The sequence below is a fragment of the Gymnoscopelus microlampas genome (assembly GCF_963454915.1).
Source record: "Gymnoscopelus microlampas genome assembly, chromosome: 1".
In the NCBI taxonomy this organism is placed as follows: Eukaryota; Metazoa; Chordata; class Actinopteri; order Myctophiformes; family Myctophidae; genus Gymnoscopelus; species Gymnoscopelus microlampas.
Window position 1 is genome coordinate 48653429 of NC_139962.1, and position 19568 is coordinate 48672996.

Consider the following 19568-nt stretch of genomic DNA (forward strand, 5'->3'; position numbering starts at 1 on the left):
TGTTTTCAAATCAGCCTGGCATCTGGCTTCATAGACATATAAAGGTTTCTATATCTATGGCTGGCTTGCCTTGCAGTATGGTGGTGCGCCTGCATTGCGCACCACCAACTTTTTTCTTTTTTTTTGCGCTGCAGTAATCGGGTCCTAAACCAGCATAATCATCACACAAGATGCACAGCCATTTATGTCGCTGCTGCACTAACCTGATCCTAGGTCTGTCTAAAACATCACACACAAGTTAAACAACACTTCATTGCGCTTCTCTCCTGATTAGAGATCACACACAGTAGGCATAGTACGGGTCTTCTCGGATCCACTCGGGTATTACACATGATGATGGACAGACCCGAGTTAATAGCGTGGATTCCGACCTGGTACAGAGTGATTATGATAAAACACGGAATCGGGGGGCCCGTGAAGAGCTCTAACCCACACTCACTGCCTGAGATGCCTGGGTTTGTGCGGGAGGCACTTTGGCCGCCATCGTGACACAAGAAAGGGTCACATGGCTGGAACTGACGGATATCGACTAGGACTCTCTATACTTGTAAGTGGCGAGTCCTTGAGGAATGTGTGGAAAGTCATACATTGTTGCATTCCAAGCCTCAGTCAGACATCCTCTCCTTTCTACAGGAAATGTTGGATAAAGACAGGGCCTTCTCTACTGTTAATGTATATTTAGGAGCCATTCATGGGTCTCCCATGAGCGAATATTGAGTGAGTAATATGATAAAAGAACGTTATGTTACGAACATAAGCCCTGTTCTTTGAATATCACGAGCGAGATATTCGCTAAAACTCTCTCCTTGGCTGATTGGCGAGAAGGGAATTGCTTATCTTGAATAACGCGATTGGCATTCATCAGTGCTTATCAAGGCGCACAGGGGGTGGTACCTGCTGATGATGCCAGCACGCAACCTTGTTGCAGCCAATAATATTGCCTGGAGTGTATAATAATGCTTCTGTGATCACAACAGGGGGCGCTCTCCCATAATCGATATCAATATCGAGATCAATATCTTGCTCGCAATATTCTCAAACATAGCAGATCTACAAGCTTTTGATTTTTTTTTTTAAACATCTTGAAAGTGTTTGAAAATGTTTTAATAATTTTGAATGTTTTAACTCAAATCTTCTCTTCTGGGGGTCCCTGGCACAAAACATTTTCATATGAGGGTCTGCGGCCAAATACATATCATTGTGGGGGTCCTTGGCACGAAAAAGATGAAGAACTAGAAAAAGTGCTCCTCGGAGCACAAGTCTCCGCCAGGTCAGGTAGATTATTGTGGCCTCCTGGTGGCGCTATAATAGGCCAATGTGAAAAGGGTGCCATTTCTTCTTAGGCCTTGCACGGCAATCGGACACTGCATTCATGATTTGAGGCATTTTGTTCCAAAAATGTGGTTTGCTAAATTAGACCTGCTGGTGGCGCTATAACAGGCCAATGTGAAAAGGGTGGCATTTCTTCCTGAGGCATTTTGTTCAAAATGAACCAATCCTGCAGACTTTGGAAGCCAATTTTAGCCAATCAGGATGGAATATGGAAAATCAGACAGATCTGTGTTGATCACATAGGTATGGAAATACTGTGTACCGATTTGCGTGTTTTTTGGACAAAATATGTAGGAGTAATATAAAAAAATGTGTTTAGCAAATGGTGATGACAGGCTGATCTGAAAAATGTGGGGCAGAGGTTCTGCTGTGGCATCCAGGGAATGTGTGTGCACAGTTTCACAGCGACCGGGTCAACGGTGGCGGAGATTAGCTGGTCGCAGACAGAAGGACAGACACACACACACGGACGGACGGACGGAAACACGGACGGACGGACAGGGGGCAAAACATACTCTCTCGCCATGCCTTTCGGCCTGGCGGAGACAAGGACAGGGGGCAAAACATACTCTCTCGCCAGGCCGGAGACAATGAATGATTAGAGGATTAACACAAACTAGTAGACCCACACTGGCCCTCATTTATCAACGCGGTGCAGCCCGAATAATGACCGTACGGCGTGATCACCGCACCTTTCGGCATTTATCAATATATCCTGACGTGGGCTTCATCCTACTTTACGCTGAGATCTCACGTCTGGTCGAGACCAGTTGTTGACGTTGGCTGCGCCCGTTTATTCCATTCTAGACCTGCAGAGCAACATTGTCTGACTGTCTGACAGGCATCTAGACACATAATCCACTCCAAAATGTATATCTACACTAATAAATAATCGCTGTAAAAATATAAAATTGAAATATAGCTGCAAGCAGCGATAATACGGGGCCAGGGATTGCAGAGAGAAGAAAGAAAGAAGCAATGATAAGTAATATGCACAATAAGCCATAGAAACATAGAAGACTGAACTTGAGAGAAAGAATACCATGCAATTAACAAATGAGCATTTTAAACCCATAACCCTAACCTCAGTAAAACTATGCCTTCCCCTAACCTCAAGAAATACTATGTGTAAGCCTACGAAGGCCAAATCATGATCACCTCAACACATCTTCGGGGAGGGGGATCGAACCGGTGACCTCCGGACAACAAGGCTGCCTTTCTTCTCATTGAGCTAGAGATAAGATAGCCCTGGTAGTGTCTGTTGATATTTATAAGTCATTCCGTCCCTGACGGACCAGGCCTCTGTTTTGCTAACTACTCTAGATCAATGGTTCCCTAACCATCTACCAATAGAGAAATTGTACGTCTCCTCGGAACAGAAACTAGTGAAAGTAGTCGATCTACAAGCTCACAAAACGTTGCTATCTGAAAAGTTGTGAGATTGTAGATCGGCTATTTTCAGAAAGAAGTATATCATACAATGAAAGCATTTCAGGTTATCTTTAACAATTGCGTATGCATTAATTGACACAATCATGTTGTGTGCAATGCAATTTGAATTTAAGTCTGCATTAAGTGAGGGAATGACAGCAGGTGAGGTGGGTAGATCCAATCCATGGGAATAGGCCAGGTGGACTGTTGCTGTTGCTCACTTTCTAAAAAGAACATAATTATGTCAGAAAATTGACAAACAAATACTGTTAAGCATTTCATATTATATTTAACAATTGCACATGTATTCACTGATACATCATGTTGTGTGCAATGCATCTTTACTGAAGCCTGCATCAGGTGAGGCTTGAACCGGCAACCTTGGTGTTGTGAGGCATTGGTTTAAGGGAGAAGCCATTGGACCAACAGAAAGAAACTGTGAAGAAGAGATCACACAGATGATACAGTTTCACGCAAGTAGCTGACAAATCCTGGGTTTAATGTTTTTCAAACTGCTCAAAATTGCGGACAATCTAAGGGCGGAGCTTACTGGTGAACGTGATAGATGTGTTCCTCATGAGTCAAGGCACAAGTGTAAGCAAGTTTCACGACTTTCGGCCAAACGAGCCATGACTTATGCCTGTTTAAAGTCTGCATTTAAAAAAAATTGCTATAGCGCCCCCCTTTGGCCAATTGGAGTAAGATTGGTTTCAGTGATATTTGGAATGACCCTGTACATTTCTGCAAAGTTTCAAAGAAATGTGAGTCTGCATGTATGTTTTAGGCGCAGATGAATAATTTTCATAAAACTGCAATAGTTAAAATCTATGGAATCCTGGGATCTACCATATGGCCGAGTTTTGTAAAAAGCAACAGCACGGTTCAGCCAGAACTGCGAAAAGTGGCAGAAGAAAAAGAAGAAGTGACAGAATATTGCCAATAACAAAACAGGTCCAGAGCTGAGCTCTGGCCCCGTAATAAAGTAATTTAAACAAACTGCTTTTGCTTTAACAGTCATTCAGATAAGATTGTAGATCTGGCTACATTGAAAATAGCAGATATACAAGCTCACAAGCCAGCGTCGCATCGCGACGCGTTGTGAGCTTGTAGATCTGCTATTTTCAAAATATACAGCGCTTCTGCCGGTGCAACGGCGCTGCTGTTATATTTTCATGGCCACCGGGAGATCAGACAGTTAACCCATGGTTCAACACACACCAGCCTTCATTCATTAATGTTCTCTCCAGGCTATCTCTCATTAATGCGGAGCGGGACGGGACTCGCCCATCCGACGGTCCGAGCCTCACTGGGAAATGGGAATAGCCTACATGACGGCTTTATTTCAGTGTAACTCGAACGCACACTGCTCGGTATGGGTTAAATACATTAATATACAAACGTATTCCTTGATGTGATTGGTATCATAATAAGTCATTCATGTAGGCTACAAGCCTACGTGACAACCGCTACGGTACGGATAACATGAAAAACACAGCTGGGCGGCCGTGTGTGTGTGTGTGTGTGTGTGTGTGTGTGTGTGTGTGTGTGTGTGTGTGTGTGAGAGAGAGAGAGAGAGAGAGAGAGAGAGAGAGAGAGAGAGTGGCGTGTGCGTGTGTGGCGAGGCGAGCGAGGGAAGCTATTTCTTATTGGCTTTTCATGTCTTTGGTCGTATTCTGGTTCGTCTTCATGTCGTAAAATCGGGGCGTTTTGAGAATAATTAAGGGCGTGTTATTTAAATGACTCTCGTTTCAGCCGTGACATTTATCAACGCTGGGACCAAGTGTAAGCTCGGATCAGCTGTGTAGGATGCGTTGATAAATGTGACTTCGACGTTGGTGTACGGCCGAATATATGGAAAAATATACGCCGGTTTATACGCTGCGTTGATAAATGAGGGCCACTGTGTCTGACAATGGCAAAGGGAAAGTACAAAGTGGGGGAATAATATTTGAAAGAGTAGTGGGCCAACATATATGTGCATAAATATGTGTAAAGAATCTAAACAGGAGTGCCTCTAATTTACACCAGGTCACCTGTCAATGATAATCTTAAACTATTTCTTCCAGGAAATGAAAATGAGGATGAGGAAATTGTCGTAGCACAAAATGCTAAACTGTTGTTACATTTTGTTGCACTTCTGAAATCCTGATTTACCCCATTAAAACCGGGAAAGCATCTGTGTCATTTTAGATTTTGGCTATATATAGCAACATACGTTTTTCAGAAAACTCTTAGGATTTAGAACAGTTTCTCAAAAATAGCAGATAAGCTAACAGCGCGTCACTTCGTTCCATGCTGCGAGCTTGTACATCTGCTATTTTTTACACAAATCGTCTCTTCTGGGGGTCCCTGGCACAACAAAATTGAGAACTACTGATTTTGAAGGCATTTGTAAAATCGGCCTCAGGTCTTAATGGGTTAAGGGCCGTCCACACCAAGCATGACAACTATAACAAAAATGATGTGAGCATCCACATTGATGAACAATAACGTTCTGTAAAGTAAACAGTGGCACAAAGCACCCGCTGTGCAGTGCAGTCCAGCTGTGTTGGAGCCCACACGGAGGCAGAGAGAGTGAGACAGCGAGCCAGAGAGAGATATCCGCCTCCGTAGTACTAATGAAAGACATGCAATAGGCTACATGGATAATCTGACACTGATTATTAATTATAAACAGGCCAGATTATAGGTAGGCATACCTGAGATAATGCCAGCAAGCCTATGAGTTGCATTAGCTATTCATGACTGTCTCCTCAATTCTGTTGATAATAATAATAACAAAAGTACCTCTGATTCCGCAGGTGAGACTCGCGATTACAGCAGACAACCTTCTTGTGGATTTTGATTTACTGTCAGATTTCTATCGTTCATAAAATCACTCTGAAATTGATCGAAACGATATCGTTCGCCACTGCGGTAGTCGTTATAGTTGTGGTGTGGACTCTGCCATCCACTTGAGTTAAACGATTTTTAAAACAACATATCTATAGTTATTATTATATAGTTATCGTGCTCGGTGTGGATGACCCTTTACAATTTTGTTATCCTTTCTTCCCTCTAAAAAAATGTAGAGAGCCACCTCTCTCTCTCCTCCTCTCTGTTGCTCTATTCCTCCCTCCCTCTCTCCATCTCCCATCATCTCACTCCCTTCCTTTCTTTGTTCCTCATGCACTCTCCATCCGTCTGTCTCTCCCCAGTAGAGCAGTATGGCAGTATGGCTATCAACAGTTAACCTTTCAGGCACAAGCTGATGTGCAGCAGAACATGTTTACTTCAGGGAACGTCTCTGACATTTAGTCAAGACACACAAAAAGCCTAAAATAGCCAGTCAGTCAGACAGACATACACACAAACCTTCAGGCTGACTGCCAAATATTCAGGCCAGCCTGAACTGGGCAACTATTGAAATGTCAATAATAAATTGTATAACCACAGTGAGGTTAGCTAATCCTTCCCACCCACACATGTGCGTTTCTTCCTTTGTCAGATCTCTAAAACACTTTAAAGAAGTCTCTTTTGGGCACATCATTATCCCAAACGTTCTCATAAATATCCAAATATTACCAAAGATTTTCAAACATTTCCAAAAATATCACAACAGCATTTTCCCCAAAAAATTGCATTTTCTAAAAGCTCACAACACGTCGCAATGCGTTGTGAGCTTGTAGACCGCATATTTTTGCTATTTCATTATACAGCGAAGTATACTGTAGGGCTTAAGTAATTTTCTTTTTTTTAATATGTGCAAATAAACAAGAAGAATCAGCAGGCAGGAGGGGAGGGCAGACGAAGGGCTTTTGGTTTCAGACGGCTGTCTGTCCTCCTAGCCTTTCTCTTCATGTTACAGAACACTTGGAGAGGTTCCATTGTCAGGAACTTGTTTCTGAGAGCAGTGACAGAAGATATGCATTCTAAGCCAAACAACTAATGTCTGCTAATCTCACTCTGATCTTTATTCTCAACTCTTATCGGTCAGGAAAGATCTTTATTCTCAAGTTCGTGAAGGTCAGTTTGTCAGTCAATCACAGACTCAAATGCTTTCATCTAGTGTTTTAGGTTTAACCCATTAAAATCCATACATTTTTGCGTTGGCTATTCAAAAATACCAGATATACAAGCTCACAGCGTATCACTTCGTGCCGCACTGTGAGCTTGTACATCTGCTATTTTTGAACACTTTTGAAAAATCTTGAAAGTGTGAGAATCACAGATTTAGAGGGCATTTGTAGAATCGTTCTTAATAGGTTAAGATAAAATGAGAAGAAGACCAGATCAATGCAACTGAATATAGTACTGTACTGGTGGGCAACATTCAGTGGTGAATGTAGCAGAAAAATCTATATGAGTCATACAAACAAGGATTTAAAGCGTTATGCAACCGAGTTGAATCAGTTTCTTCAGCAGGACTGATTATTTAAATGTTTTCTTCTCCTAGACTGCAGGATGTGATGTAACTATCCATTATACTATTGATCGTCAGTCAGTGCATAAATCTGTCTGGACATTACAGGAGGTGTCAGTGAGTCTCTCTATTAATATCAGACACACAAGTGCTATTTATTTAATGAGGAACAGAAGAACTCCTTCATGAATAATGCAAGGTAAAAAAGTGCTGAGAAATGTTAGCAAGAAGGCTGCTCCCTGCACAGCTGTTTGGTTGAATTAGGTTCACGACACCTGCTGACAAGAGTATTATTATTATTTGTTTTTTTTAAATTAGCCAATTATTTTTACCCTGTTTTTCTCCCAGTTTAGTCGTTATGGCAATGCTTTCCTCCCCACACATTTCTGTGTTGCCACTGCTGTTATTGGCTCAAATGCCAGTGAGGTGCCCCCACTGGGAGGACACAGCACCTCCTTCATCCTACCCGTCCAGGCAAGGACGAACAAGGCCAATTGTCGCTCATATATACGCTCAGCCAAACTAGAAGCATTGCAGTGGATTCTATTCCCTAGAACCCTGAGCCACAAGAGCGCCCCACCTGCAGACAAGTTCGTTACTAAAGGCCTGATTTATTCATCGTAAGACGGTGTCACATGCCCGAAAATAGCAGATCCACCCCAAGCTCTGAGGCTATGTTAGGGCAAGCGGAGTATACAGTGAAGCATAACAGAGCCAGTTTGTCTGCCGTACACCCAAAGCGCATTATGGAGACAGACATAAAGGATAAAGACACAGACAGAGAGACAGAAAGCATGATGTAAAGGACAGAGAGGGAGAAAGACATACAGTACAGACAAATGGAGAGACAACCTGAGAACGGAGTTCTATCAAAAGAGAGTAGTCTCTCGAGATTAGGGATGTCCGATATTATCGGCCTCCCGATATTATCGGCCGATATTAGCATAAAAATTGATATCGGGAAAATATCGGTATCGGTTTTTGAAAAAAAAAAATTTTTTTTTTTTTTTTTTTTTTTTTTGCTTTATAAATAAGTTACAGGAGTTCTTACTGTATATGGTGTGTGTGATATGAAATTTGAGCTTACCCTAATCACAATAATCCCCGCATATATCGGTATCGGTTGATATCGGTATCGGTAATTAAGAGTTGGACAATATCGGTATATCGGTTATCGGTAAAAAAGCCAATATCGGACAACCCTACTCGAGATAGACTCACACAATTCTCAAGTTCTTCTGCTGAATAGTCTGTACAGTATATCAGAAGCACTGATAATCCACAGGAAAAAAAAGGCAACTTCAATTCAAAACACCGGAATAACAGACTCTCTCTAACATTCGAAAATTGGCATCTGGAGACTAGAGCGACAGAGACAGACAGCCTGTTTGTCCCCCATTACCCTGCTGCTTGTTGATGTTATTCACACAGAGCAGACAGACAGGAGAGGCTCGGGACCGGCTTTCAGGCTATTTATCTGTTTTGAATCAATAATGGTGACATTTATAATGAATGAAAGTCATCTTGAAGGAGTGGTACTCTGAGTGTGTGTGTGTGTGTGTGTGTGTGTGTGTGTGTGTGTGTGTGTGTGTGTGTGTGTGTGTGTGTGTGTGTGACAGAGAGGCTGATTAGACTCATTTCCCATTCATGAGTTGTGTGATGTGAAGAGCCCAGTACACTGTGACCTCGTTGAGTATGATTGACAGCTTCACTCTGTGCACCTGCTGTTCTCTCTACGGGTTATATGCACATGCAGGTGAATGCAGTAGATGGTATGCATGCATTTGTCTATATGGCGCTTCTATGCGTCTGTCTGTGTGTGTGTGTGTGTGTGTGTGTGTGTGTGTGTGTGTGTGTGTGTGTGTGTGTGTGTGTGTGTGTGTGTGTGTGTGTGTGTGTGTGTGTGTGTGTGTGTGTGTGTGTGTTTACACACAGGTGTAAAACAGTGGGTGAAATTCGTTTTTGTGCAAGCTCCATCTTTTTGTTATTTTCATAGAAGAGAAAGGTGAGATTAGGGGCAAGGGGAAGAGAGAGAGAGATCAAAATCTATCCGGTGCGGTAGAGAGCTATTGAAGGGAACGAGGAGTGTTGTGTTGTTGTAGTCCTAAAGCCTAGGATTGAGGCTCCCCAGATTGCTTATCCCAGTGGTTCTCATGCATTTTCATGCAATGGTGGAAGAAGTATTCACATTGTGTACTTCAGTAAAAGTAGCAATACCACAATGTAGATATACTCTGTTACAAATAAATGTCCGGTGTTAAAAATGTACTTGAGTGAAAGTGCATAAGTATTCGCATTAAAATATACTTAAGTACTGAAAGTAAAAGTACTCATTATGCAAAATGTCCCATTTCACAAATTTTCAAATTTATAAAAATGCTTTGAAAATACAAGCTACAAGCTCTACAAGCTCACAACGCATCGCTTTGCGACGCGTTGTGAACTTGTAGATGGGCTATTTTCAAATAGCCTAATTTAAATAGGGCTGAAGTGGTTAATGCATGTTTTGTAATAATAATCAAAATCTACAAAGTAACTAGTAGCTAATTTTTTCCCATAACTGTAGTGGAGCAAAAAGTACAATATTTGCCTCTGTGGTGTAATGGAGTAAAAGTAAAAGTATAGAAAATTGGAAACACTCCAGTAAAGTAAAAATACCTTCGTATTCGTAAAATGGCCGTTCTAAAAGCTCATCGCTCAACGCATCGCGAGGTTACACACTGTGAGTGTGAGCTTGTAGATCGTCTATTTTCTTAACACCGAAGTATAAAATAGAGCAACACCATTCATGTGACACATTCTCAAATGTGAATTCTGAAGCCATGTTATACTTGGTATAATTATAATATAAATTGTGTGCCATTCAAAAAACATAAAGTGGAAATTGTCTTGAAGAACAAAGCGTGAATATCATGAGCATTTTGTTTGCATTTATTTTCACAACTTATTCAGAACCCAATGCAATTTCCACTGCAAGTCAGGTGGGAAATCATGATGGGAATAACGTGGCCTAGAAAAAGCTGTCATTACTGTAGTAGCACTCTATAAACAGGACTGTTTACCAATGTAACCATTTTGGTTACATTTTGTACACTCTCAGAGTAAAGTTACAATCTGTAACTTTTATATGTCCTCTTCTGACGGAGAGACTAAGCAATTGCAACTGTTGACCCATTAAAGGACAACTTTAACCAAGGTTTATGTTTTAGATTGTAATTAAAGTAAATAAAAGATGAGCGTTAAAACATTTTTATTTACTGCTTTCTATAGTTTTAGCAATTTTCGCGATTTTTTTACAGTGGGCGGGTCATTCTGTCCGGTGGCTAAATATATATATTTTTTACTCAATAACCCGGCATTTTCTTTATTATTATTTACAGTAGCTCTTCTAGCCCCCAATAACTCACATCTGGCCATCAAAGACCACAGGACCTTTTTTATTGTGTAAAAAAGGCATATTTAGCCACCGGACAGAATGCCCCTGCCCAAAAAAGATCGGCACTCTGTGCCGCGCTATGAGCTTGTAGATCTGCTATTTTTGAATAGCCAAAGTGTAAAATACTGCTTTTTTAGCTCAAATCTAAAAATGACACAGATGCGTCCCAGGTCTTAATGGGTTAACACCTGGGATTATCCTGTGTGGGAAGCCACATTTCTACCAGTCTTTCAAGAAGGAGGGGATCCTCCCTCGAGATATCGGGCTCATGACCTTCAAGCAGGGTTACTTGTCAGCCAGCAGGTGGTGTCCCACCTGACGACAGGGTCTAAATATCTCAATGGAAGAGTAGAGAGACCACCTCCAACCACTGCAGATGCACTAGTTATACTAGCATTAACACCCTCTACCATACAGACTGGTTAACATAAGGTTGCATTCACTAAAATAAGAACATAAATAGGAACATGGCTTCGTGCAGTAGCTCGGACCCCTTTTTTGGGTGCGGACACATGTTTGAGTAAATATTCCTTTCGTTTTTTATTATTATTATTATTATGACCTGTATCAGTCAGCCTCCGGTAGAATGCAGACAACATGACCTGTGTCAGTCAGCAGCCTCAAGTAGAGTGTAGACATCAACATGACCTGTGTCTAGTCAGTATGACAGGGAAACTGTCCTTGAAACTCCCATTAGCATACTGTCAAACTATGACTGACTGACTGAAGCTGCTGCCTGCGTGTTTTCAAAGTCAAAGTCAGTTTTAACTGCAGTGCTGGTATACTGAAGCCAAAAACGGGCTGCTATAGCTGGAACCTTGTTTGAGTTTTCAATGAAGCAAACTGAAAGAATTAAATACATGCAGGGAAGTGGTTCTTTAAGGATTGCCCAATGCCTACGCACTGTTTATCTGTTTATCTCGAGCTACCAGACCGTGCTTGTTTGGGCAACAGCAGACCAACAAGTTGTATTTATGTTTTAGCTTCAGAGAAGACAGCACCAGCTGTTGGTTGACTCTGATACGTATGTTTACGATACACAAATTGGAAGAAGGAGAAAAGAATACAAACATATACTGAATATACTATATTACTATTTTGTTGTCTCTCTCACTACGTCTCTCTCTTTCTCCCTCTCCCTCTCTCTCAACCCATCTCACTCCCTCTCTCTTTCTCTCTCCCCAGAGAATGATCCCAGGATGACCCCTGCACAGGCTGACCCAGCAGCTGGGCTGGACACAGGGAAGGATGGCAACTCCATCTGTCCTCCCTCTCCTTCCCCCCTCCCCGCTCCTCCCCCTCCCCCTCCCCCCGTTGAGTCCACATCAGCAGGAGTTGAGGAGCTGGAGTGTAAGATCTGCTACCAGCGCTACAACTCCCACAACCGCCGCCCCAAGCTGCTGCCCTGCCTGCACCGCGTGTGTTCCCGCTGCCTGGGCAGGATGCTTTCTGCCGGGGGCGAGGGCCAGGCGTGCCTCCCCTGCCCCTTCTGCCGCCACGAGACCCTGGTGTCCCGCTACCAGGTGGCCCGTCTGCCCGACGACGCCAACATCATGTCTCGTTTGACCACGGCTGCAGCCGCCGCTGCTGCGTCGAACCGCGACTCCAAGCCCGGCAGGCCTTCCCTGGAGCGCAGGAACAGCTGCGAGGTGGTTTTGACGCCCAGGAGTTTAACGTCCTCCTCGGCCTCGTCGCCCTCCTCCCCCGGGCCGTCCTTCCACGGCGACTCCACGGCCTCCGCCTCCGCCACCTCCAACTGCCTGGTCATCACCATCATGGAGGTGCAGGGGGACTTGAACCGGCGCGACTCCCAGCCGTCGCCCACTTCCTCCAACAACTACTATTACCCCGCTATGGGCACCGGAGGGGAGCCCAGCCTGGACTCCGTGTCGGTGGGGTCTGCGGGCGGCGCCGCGGAACAGGACGCCCTGGCCAAGCTCTGTAACAACGTACCCAGGGTACTGGTCTGGCTGCTGGGATTCTTCTATTTTGGCTCCCTGCCTCTGGGGATCTACCTGCTGGTGATCCAGCGAGTGACGCTGGGCATCGTGTGTGTCAGCCTGGTTCCCTCCAGCCTCACCGTCTGCCTGGTCTACGGTTTCTGTCAGTGCCTCTGCCAGGGCATGTGTGACTGCTCATCTAGGGGCTGACTGATTGGTTGGTCGACTGGAACAGAGTACCAATATGGCTGGAGGGAACGGGTCCAATGTAACACTCCTACAGATTGCACTGTGGGCGGCATTATGGAATGAACTACTATAGGAATTATTCGTGATCCCTGAACGTGCCCATTCACTGTACCTACAGTACGTAAGTGTTTACTGAATAACTGGCTGACTGGTGAATTGACAATCTTGCTGCTACAGATAGCAGTATGGCTGTATGAGTGTTAAAGAGTAAGCGGACCCAGCGATTAGTCATTCATGTGTGGATGTCGTCATCATCTGTACTACTGAATTACCTACACAAGCAAGGAGCTCTCTACTGTGTCCATTCACCTACTGACTGACTGCAATAGACTGCATCAGATGCTAGAATGACTTGTTCAGATACACAGTAAAGAAAAGTGTTAATATAACTCTAAGAGTGTACATGTAACCAACCATCCATTTGGCTCCATATAAAAAAAACAACAAGCCCTAAACGAACAAACCAATGAATCAGATCGACGTCCCAAATCCACCACCCCGCCCTACAGCTGGAGGAACTATTTTTATGTGTTTTATGGTCACATGTTGTGAATATAGAATAAAGAGTTTAGATTTCCAATGAGCATAAGATACAGCATTTGTTTATGTAATGTTTTACTTTGTGCACAGAACTACGAAGAAACAACAACACTGTAGCCAACTGTTGTCCATGTTCTGCTTTTGTAGAATGTGTGCGCGTGCGTGTGTGTGTGTGTGTACGTGTCTGTACGTGTCTGTGTGTGTGTGTGCGCGTGTTTTGTCTACCTAGGTCCTTCACTTGCCTCATAGCTCAGATGGTCTCAGACAACAGGATTTTCATCTCCTAGATACATTTTTGAGGCCAGAAGTGTGAACTCACGTCGGAGGTGTAATGCCACTGTACTGCGGCTCTTGTATTGGAGTGAGTGGAGTCAAGGAGTCAATCTGATCGTAACCAATCCATTTCTGAGCTGTCTACGCCGGCCCAATTTAATTTTCACACATGTCTTGAGGGTGGTGGTGCCTAGCAACAGCCAATGAGCCACCTTAGCCCTTGGCATCGGGAAACCATGCATTATGGTAATTCCAAAAAAGGCACAAAGACATAGCAAATCCTACCATAAAAACAACAACAGCGGATATGACTCACTGCTGTTTGTTGTGCTCCAAGTCCATGCTTGAATCAACAATCTATTCATAAGAGATTTGAAAAGTCTGAGGTTTCATCGGCAGAGAAATATTCCAGTGTTTAAATATTGCAGTCTTCTGCATCATTGCCAATGCCTTGACGTTGGGGTGAACTCCCCAATGACTAAAACACAAAACATCTTGGAAACGTATTAATATGAGATCTTACTGGAGATATGTGTTCTTTGTGTCCTCTGTTTGATAAGATTCCTTCTAATGACATAATATGTCCACCATGTGACTGAAATGGCTGCTGCTCTGACAAAATGACTGACCCCCCAATAACATAGGTTTTCTCCCTGCTTTGTCCACTCTCTATACCACTGGTTCTCAAAAATCAGTTTAACCACTTTAAACCGCACCGTGACGCATTGTGAGCTTGTAGATCGGGTATTTATTTATTTTTAAATCTTGAAAACATGTGAAAGATTTGGAATGTTTTTTAAACATTTTAACAACACAAATCTTGTGTGTGGGTCACTGGCACAAAATATTTTCTGGTGGGGGTCCGCGGCCAAATTAATTTAGGGGTCCTTGACACGAAAACGTTTGAGAACCACTGCTCTATACTGTGCCTGTTTCTCTGTTTCTGTGTTTGTGCTGAGTCCTGCTTACTTACATACTGTACCAACTGTCTTCTACACCAACAACAGGACACAAGATGAAATAAATGGAAAGACCAAAAATACTGAAATAAAAATGGAGGCTTATTTTGCATGGTCTCTGTCTCCTAAATGTCTGTCTCCACTGTTCTCAACCTCAGGTCTGCATCCCAAAAGGGGTCCAAAATGGACCCTTAGTGGTTTGTATCTCTGAGAATGTGCAAGAGTGTGCAAATGGAACCAAATGGACCTGTAAGGCTCCTCTCCGTAAAAAGAGAGTGAGAGTGAGACGACAGACATATTCAGACAGAAAGAGGTCCTGAGTGAGAAAGAGAGGGCGAGTCAGGGGGACAGAGAGTGGGAGAGAGAGCAACAGAGGGATAAAGATAGTCCTGTCTCTCCTGCAGTACTTGTAAAACTGCAGCTAATTGAAGATGACAGTGTTTCAAACAGAGCAAATGTATGGTGAAGTCATTAACCCCTGTTAATTACACACTTAATGAGATTGAGAACGCTGGACAGAAAGAAAGAAAGAAAGAACAATGAAAATATTATGCAAATGCGAGAGGAGCGTGGCATATCATAACGTTAAAATCAAACGAGTGAAGGACTAGGGATTAACCACTTAAGCCTGGCGTCATAGGTCAAAAATAGTCATCGTATTTTCGCTGCACAACACCGACATATGACGTGTATAAATAAAGCATACAGTAAGGCTATTTTTGAGAAATGCCACCTATGAAGACATGCCCAAACATACGGACGTTAGGGTTAATATGTCATTACAGATATAGGGCCATCCACACCAAGCACTGTTCTACAATATAACTACATCGTTCACCACCACAACAATATCTTTTAATTAAGTTAATTTGCACAAAAAGGTTTACCACTGACTGACAAAAACTGCACGAGATGTTGCCATGTTTCAAGTCCAGGATGCATGAAATGGGCTGAAACATGTCAATGCATACATCTCATGAAATGTATGTGCCATTAATAAATCATAGAGCACGGTAACTGTTCAGGGAAGAGAGGGGGAGGTTAGTTAGGGGAGGACGCAAGAGGTCATTCAAGGGAGAAAATAGTAATTCAGGGGACAAATGCGGAGGTGAGGTATTTGTTGAAGTAATTCATTAGAATGTTCATTGCTCTTTTCAGTCATCAGAGTTGAGCCAGCTGGAAATGTCGGGTTCTGCACAGCACATCTTATTATTACACCGGAGTGAGATGTGTAATTCTGGAAAGCTCAAACTGACTGTATTATAACGGGCTACAATCAAATATTCAACATTTCCAGGTATTTCCAGCAGATGTGGCACATCAATTTTAATAAGACATGAATAATTTAAACACATTCTTGCCTCTTTCTGCCCAACACACACACACACACACACACACACACACACACACACACACACACACACACACACACACACACACACACACACACACACACACACACACACACACACACACACACACACACACACACACACACACACACACACTACAAAGGTACATGCATCTTTGCGGCTTCACTCTCACACACACAACAGGCATATGGCATAATTGGCATAATTATTATTATTTTACATATTCCTGACGCTCCTGATAGCACTTAGAGCTGAGTGGCTATGATTTATGTTTTATTATTTCTGCACTGTATTAGTGCTACAAGGTCAAAATAAATGTTAAAATTTCAGCAAAAAGACCTTAAATCATGTTTTCAGCCACTTCGCAATAAGTAGCCTCATCCTTGACAGGTCCCGTTTGAAATGTTTGAGAACAAGGGGTTTAAACAACATTAGGAAGCAAGCCAAAATAAGCAACTACACTTTAAAAACAAGCCCAAAACAATGCATCCCACTACTACAAGCGTATTACAAGCGACTACAAAAACAAGTCGCTTATAATAAGTTGGCAACACTGATCCTAGCTCTTCCCACCATGCATCTGTTTAGCACGGCTCATTTAACATTTTAAATAGCCTGAGTTGGCTCTTCCAGTGATGTCATCAGGAGAAAACTCCTTCCATGTAGGTTACAGCTCAGTAAAACAACAATGACAAAAAATGAAAAACTCAGCCTGGCCTAAAACCTAAAGCTTCACTGAGGTAAACAATAGCCAAGAATGTGTTTATGTGCATTTGATTTGTTCACGTTTAACCCATTCAATCCGGGAACACATCTGTGTAATTTTAAGATTTCTTTGGCTATTTCCACTCCTGCAAACTTCAGATACCAATCGTAACCAATCAGGATGGAATATGAAAAATCGGACAGATCCGTCTTGATCACATGACTATGGAGATAATGTGCACTTTTTGTCTGATGTTTGGACAAAATCTGTAGGAGTAATACTTTTGTATTTGTTGCCTGGTGGTGCTATAACAGGCCGATGTGAAAACTTTGGAGCAGAGGTTCTGCAGTAGCTGTCTACAGACGAACAGACAGACATGCACGCACGCACGCACGCATGCACGCACGGACTGAAGGACGGACGGACCGAAGGACGGACGGACGGACGGGGCAAAACATAGTCTCGGTAGCACCTTTGGCCTGGTGGAAATTACTTGGCACTTCAAAAGAGACTACCCAAAAATTATAATACTGGCACACTCGACTGGGTCTGCATGTTTTATCAATTTACAGGGCTGATAAAAATCCTGCACTTCTTGATTATTAGATGAATTGAATGCGTAATCCATAGAATAATCACTAAGAAAACAATCGATAGTCACAGCCCTGCAGGTGTGTACTGTGCCTGCATGCTAATGATTTCTAGACCATGACAACCATCGACCGAGGACTCATTTGGAGGTTGATGAAAACGCTGCAAGAGTCATTGCCAGTGCTTCAAACGGAATCAGGGACGTGCTGGCCACTGGGAAATTCGGGAAAATTCCAGAACGGCCGCGCCATTTACAGGCCGCCAAATGGCCCGTCAATTTTCAATTTTAATTGAAAAAATGTTTTGCTCCCGTTTTAGGATTATTACGGTAATTTCCGGGTCGCGCGGCCCAATTATTAATTAGGGCTGGGATGTTTTTCAGCAGTGGTGTAATTTACATAGGGTTGCTGGGTTAAAACGCCCCCCCCCCCAATCCCAGGCTGAATTTTGGTCCCAGCACGCCCCTGAACGGAATCCATGGTGACTCGTCCCAGCAATCTACAAGTGATTGTAGATCAGCTATTTTCAGCACACAACAGCCCAAGGTATTTTACTGCATTATCCTTAATGATGACTGTAACGGTCCGAGAAGGAGAGACAGTAGTTTGAGTAATAAATAAGGTCACGTTTATGGGAATGCCAGAGAGAATAGTTCACAATTCTGCACATGGTTCAAGAGGCATTATGTGCCAATTATTTGTTGTGTATTATTGTAACTAGAAGTGACACATCTAGCGTGACGTAGCGTCCACTGCGCATCACACATCCACCTCACAGCCACCTCACAGCTACGTTTCACCAGTGATCCAACTGATAGAAATACTGCTGCTTATTTCAATTATTCAACTCGACTTTATGTCCATGTCCAGCATATATGCACATTAGACCATAAACTGCATTGATTTGAAAGTCCGTCCGCGTCCGGTAAGGTTGTGTTGCTGTTAGTGAACAACATCGGGTCTGTCTGTGTCTCCACACTCCAGTGACTGAGAGAGCAGGCTTCAGCAAGAAGATCAAATTACTAAGAAGGGGAGGGGCCGATGGCCGCGGCGGACCCACTGCGGGACGGGAGCTCGCTAGTGTGCGTGCGTGCGTGCGTGCGTGCGTGCATGCGTGCGTGCGTGCCAGTGAAAAGGGGAGTGGCTGGATCTGTTTTGTGACGATTTTGACGTTGCAGCACATTGCGGAAGTGATCTGCAAGTATTGGGTAATAATTTGTTTCATATTAATGGTACATCGTGCAAGTACAGTAACGGGAAGTAGCTGGTGTTATAGGCAGAATACGGAGTAATTTTTGTGGAAAGTTTTGTGTCAGTTGGGGTATGTGTCTGCTGTGAGACTGGCCACAACACTGACTCCGCACTCCATGGGTGGCGTCGTCCATTATAGTAGCAGGAAACTTTGTTTGAGAGACTGCATGTCAATAATCGGATGCACTTGTGTGGACTTGCTAATCAGAGCACTCCGCTACACAATAATTAAGGACTCAACAAATGTATGAATTAATTTTATTTTCAGTTTTCACGTGTCTTGTATGGTGTGACTTGGTGTCTATTTGCAGGAGTTAGGAGAGTTTTTGTTTGGAGGAGTTTTGAGAGTTTTATGGAAATAAATTACAGACAATACATCTGTATGATGGGTGTATGGCCATTTGTTGGAGCTGTGCAGCTACAGTGACATTGAGCACAAATACACACCACAGCACGTGTGTGCACACACACACAGACACACACACACACACACACACACACACACACACACACACACACACACACACACACACACACACACACACACACCCCTAGCATCTATTCATAATTGATGATGTACTCTTTGATGGTTCTGATCTCTCAACCCAGAAAGTGTCAATTAGAGCTGTCAATCATCTCTTCCTGCTGTGACTCCACCCGTGGTGTCATATTGGTGTCACCCATGGAGGCATCACGCTGACAACAAAGCAATGCATACTACTGTAGGTAAAACCACTGGGCTACGTTGAGCCAGAGAAGGTCATTCCCTAAGGTTGTGTCTGAGAATAAAACTGAATAGAATCAAATTCCACAGAGTCACTATGGCTCTAATGTATTTGATTCAGTGTGTTGATTCAGAGTGTGTGTGTGTGTGTGTGTGTGTGTGTCTTTCATAGCTACTTAGTTATTTTTCTCTTGCCATCTTGATCTACAACCTGCTCAGCATTTTCATGAACACCACAAAGCATGGTCAGATGTTAATTGCTTAATTGTATCATGCAGTACACCTGCATGATTCCGGTTTCTCCTTTAATTTGTCACCCATCTATGTATCTAACTCACTCTCTGTCTGGGGTCACCACCAGC

The 19568-nt window shown here is 43.2% G+C and overlaps 2 protein-coding genes across 2 annotated transcripts in view; one reads left to right on the forward strand and one right to left on the reverse strand.

The window, feature by feature from the left end:
• The window catches only part of cep89 (centrosomal protein 89), a 108158-nt gene that overhangs the window by 30550 nt on the left and 58040 nt on the right, over positions 1–19568 (reverse strand). The gene's annotated exons all lie outside the window — the stretch shown is intronic.
• LOC311044056 (E3 ubiquitin-protein ligase RNF182-like) lies at positions 11801–12751 on the forward strand (the record flags this gene model as incomplete). The annotated part of the gene is made up of 1 exon (XM_084055477.1): positions 11801–12751. The coding sequence occupies one exon, from the start codon at positions 11801–11803 to the stop codon at positions 12749–12751; it is 951 nt and encodes a 316-aa protein (XP_083911603.1).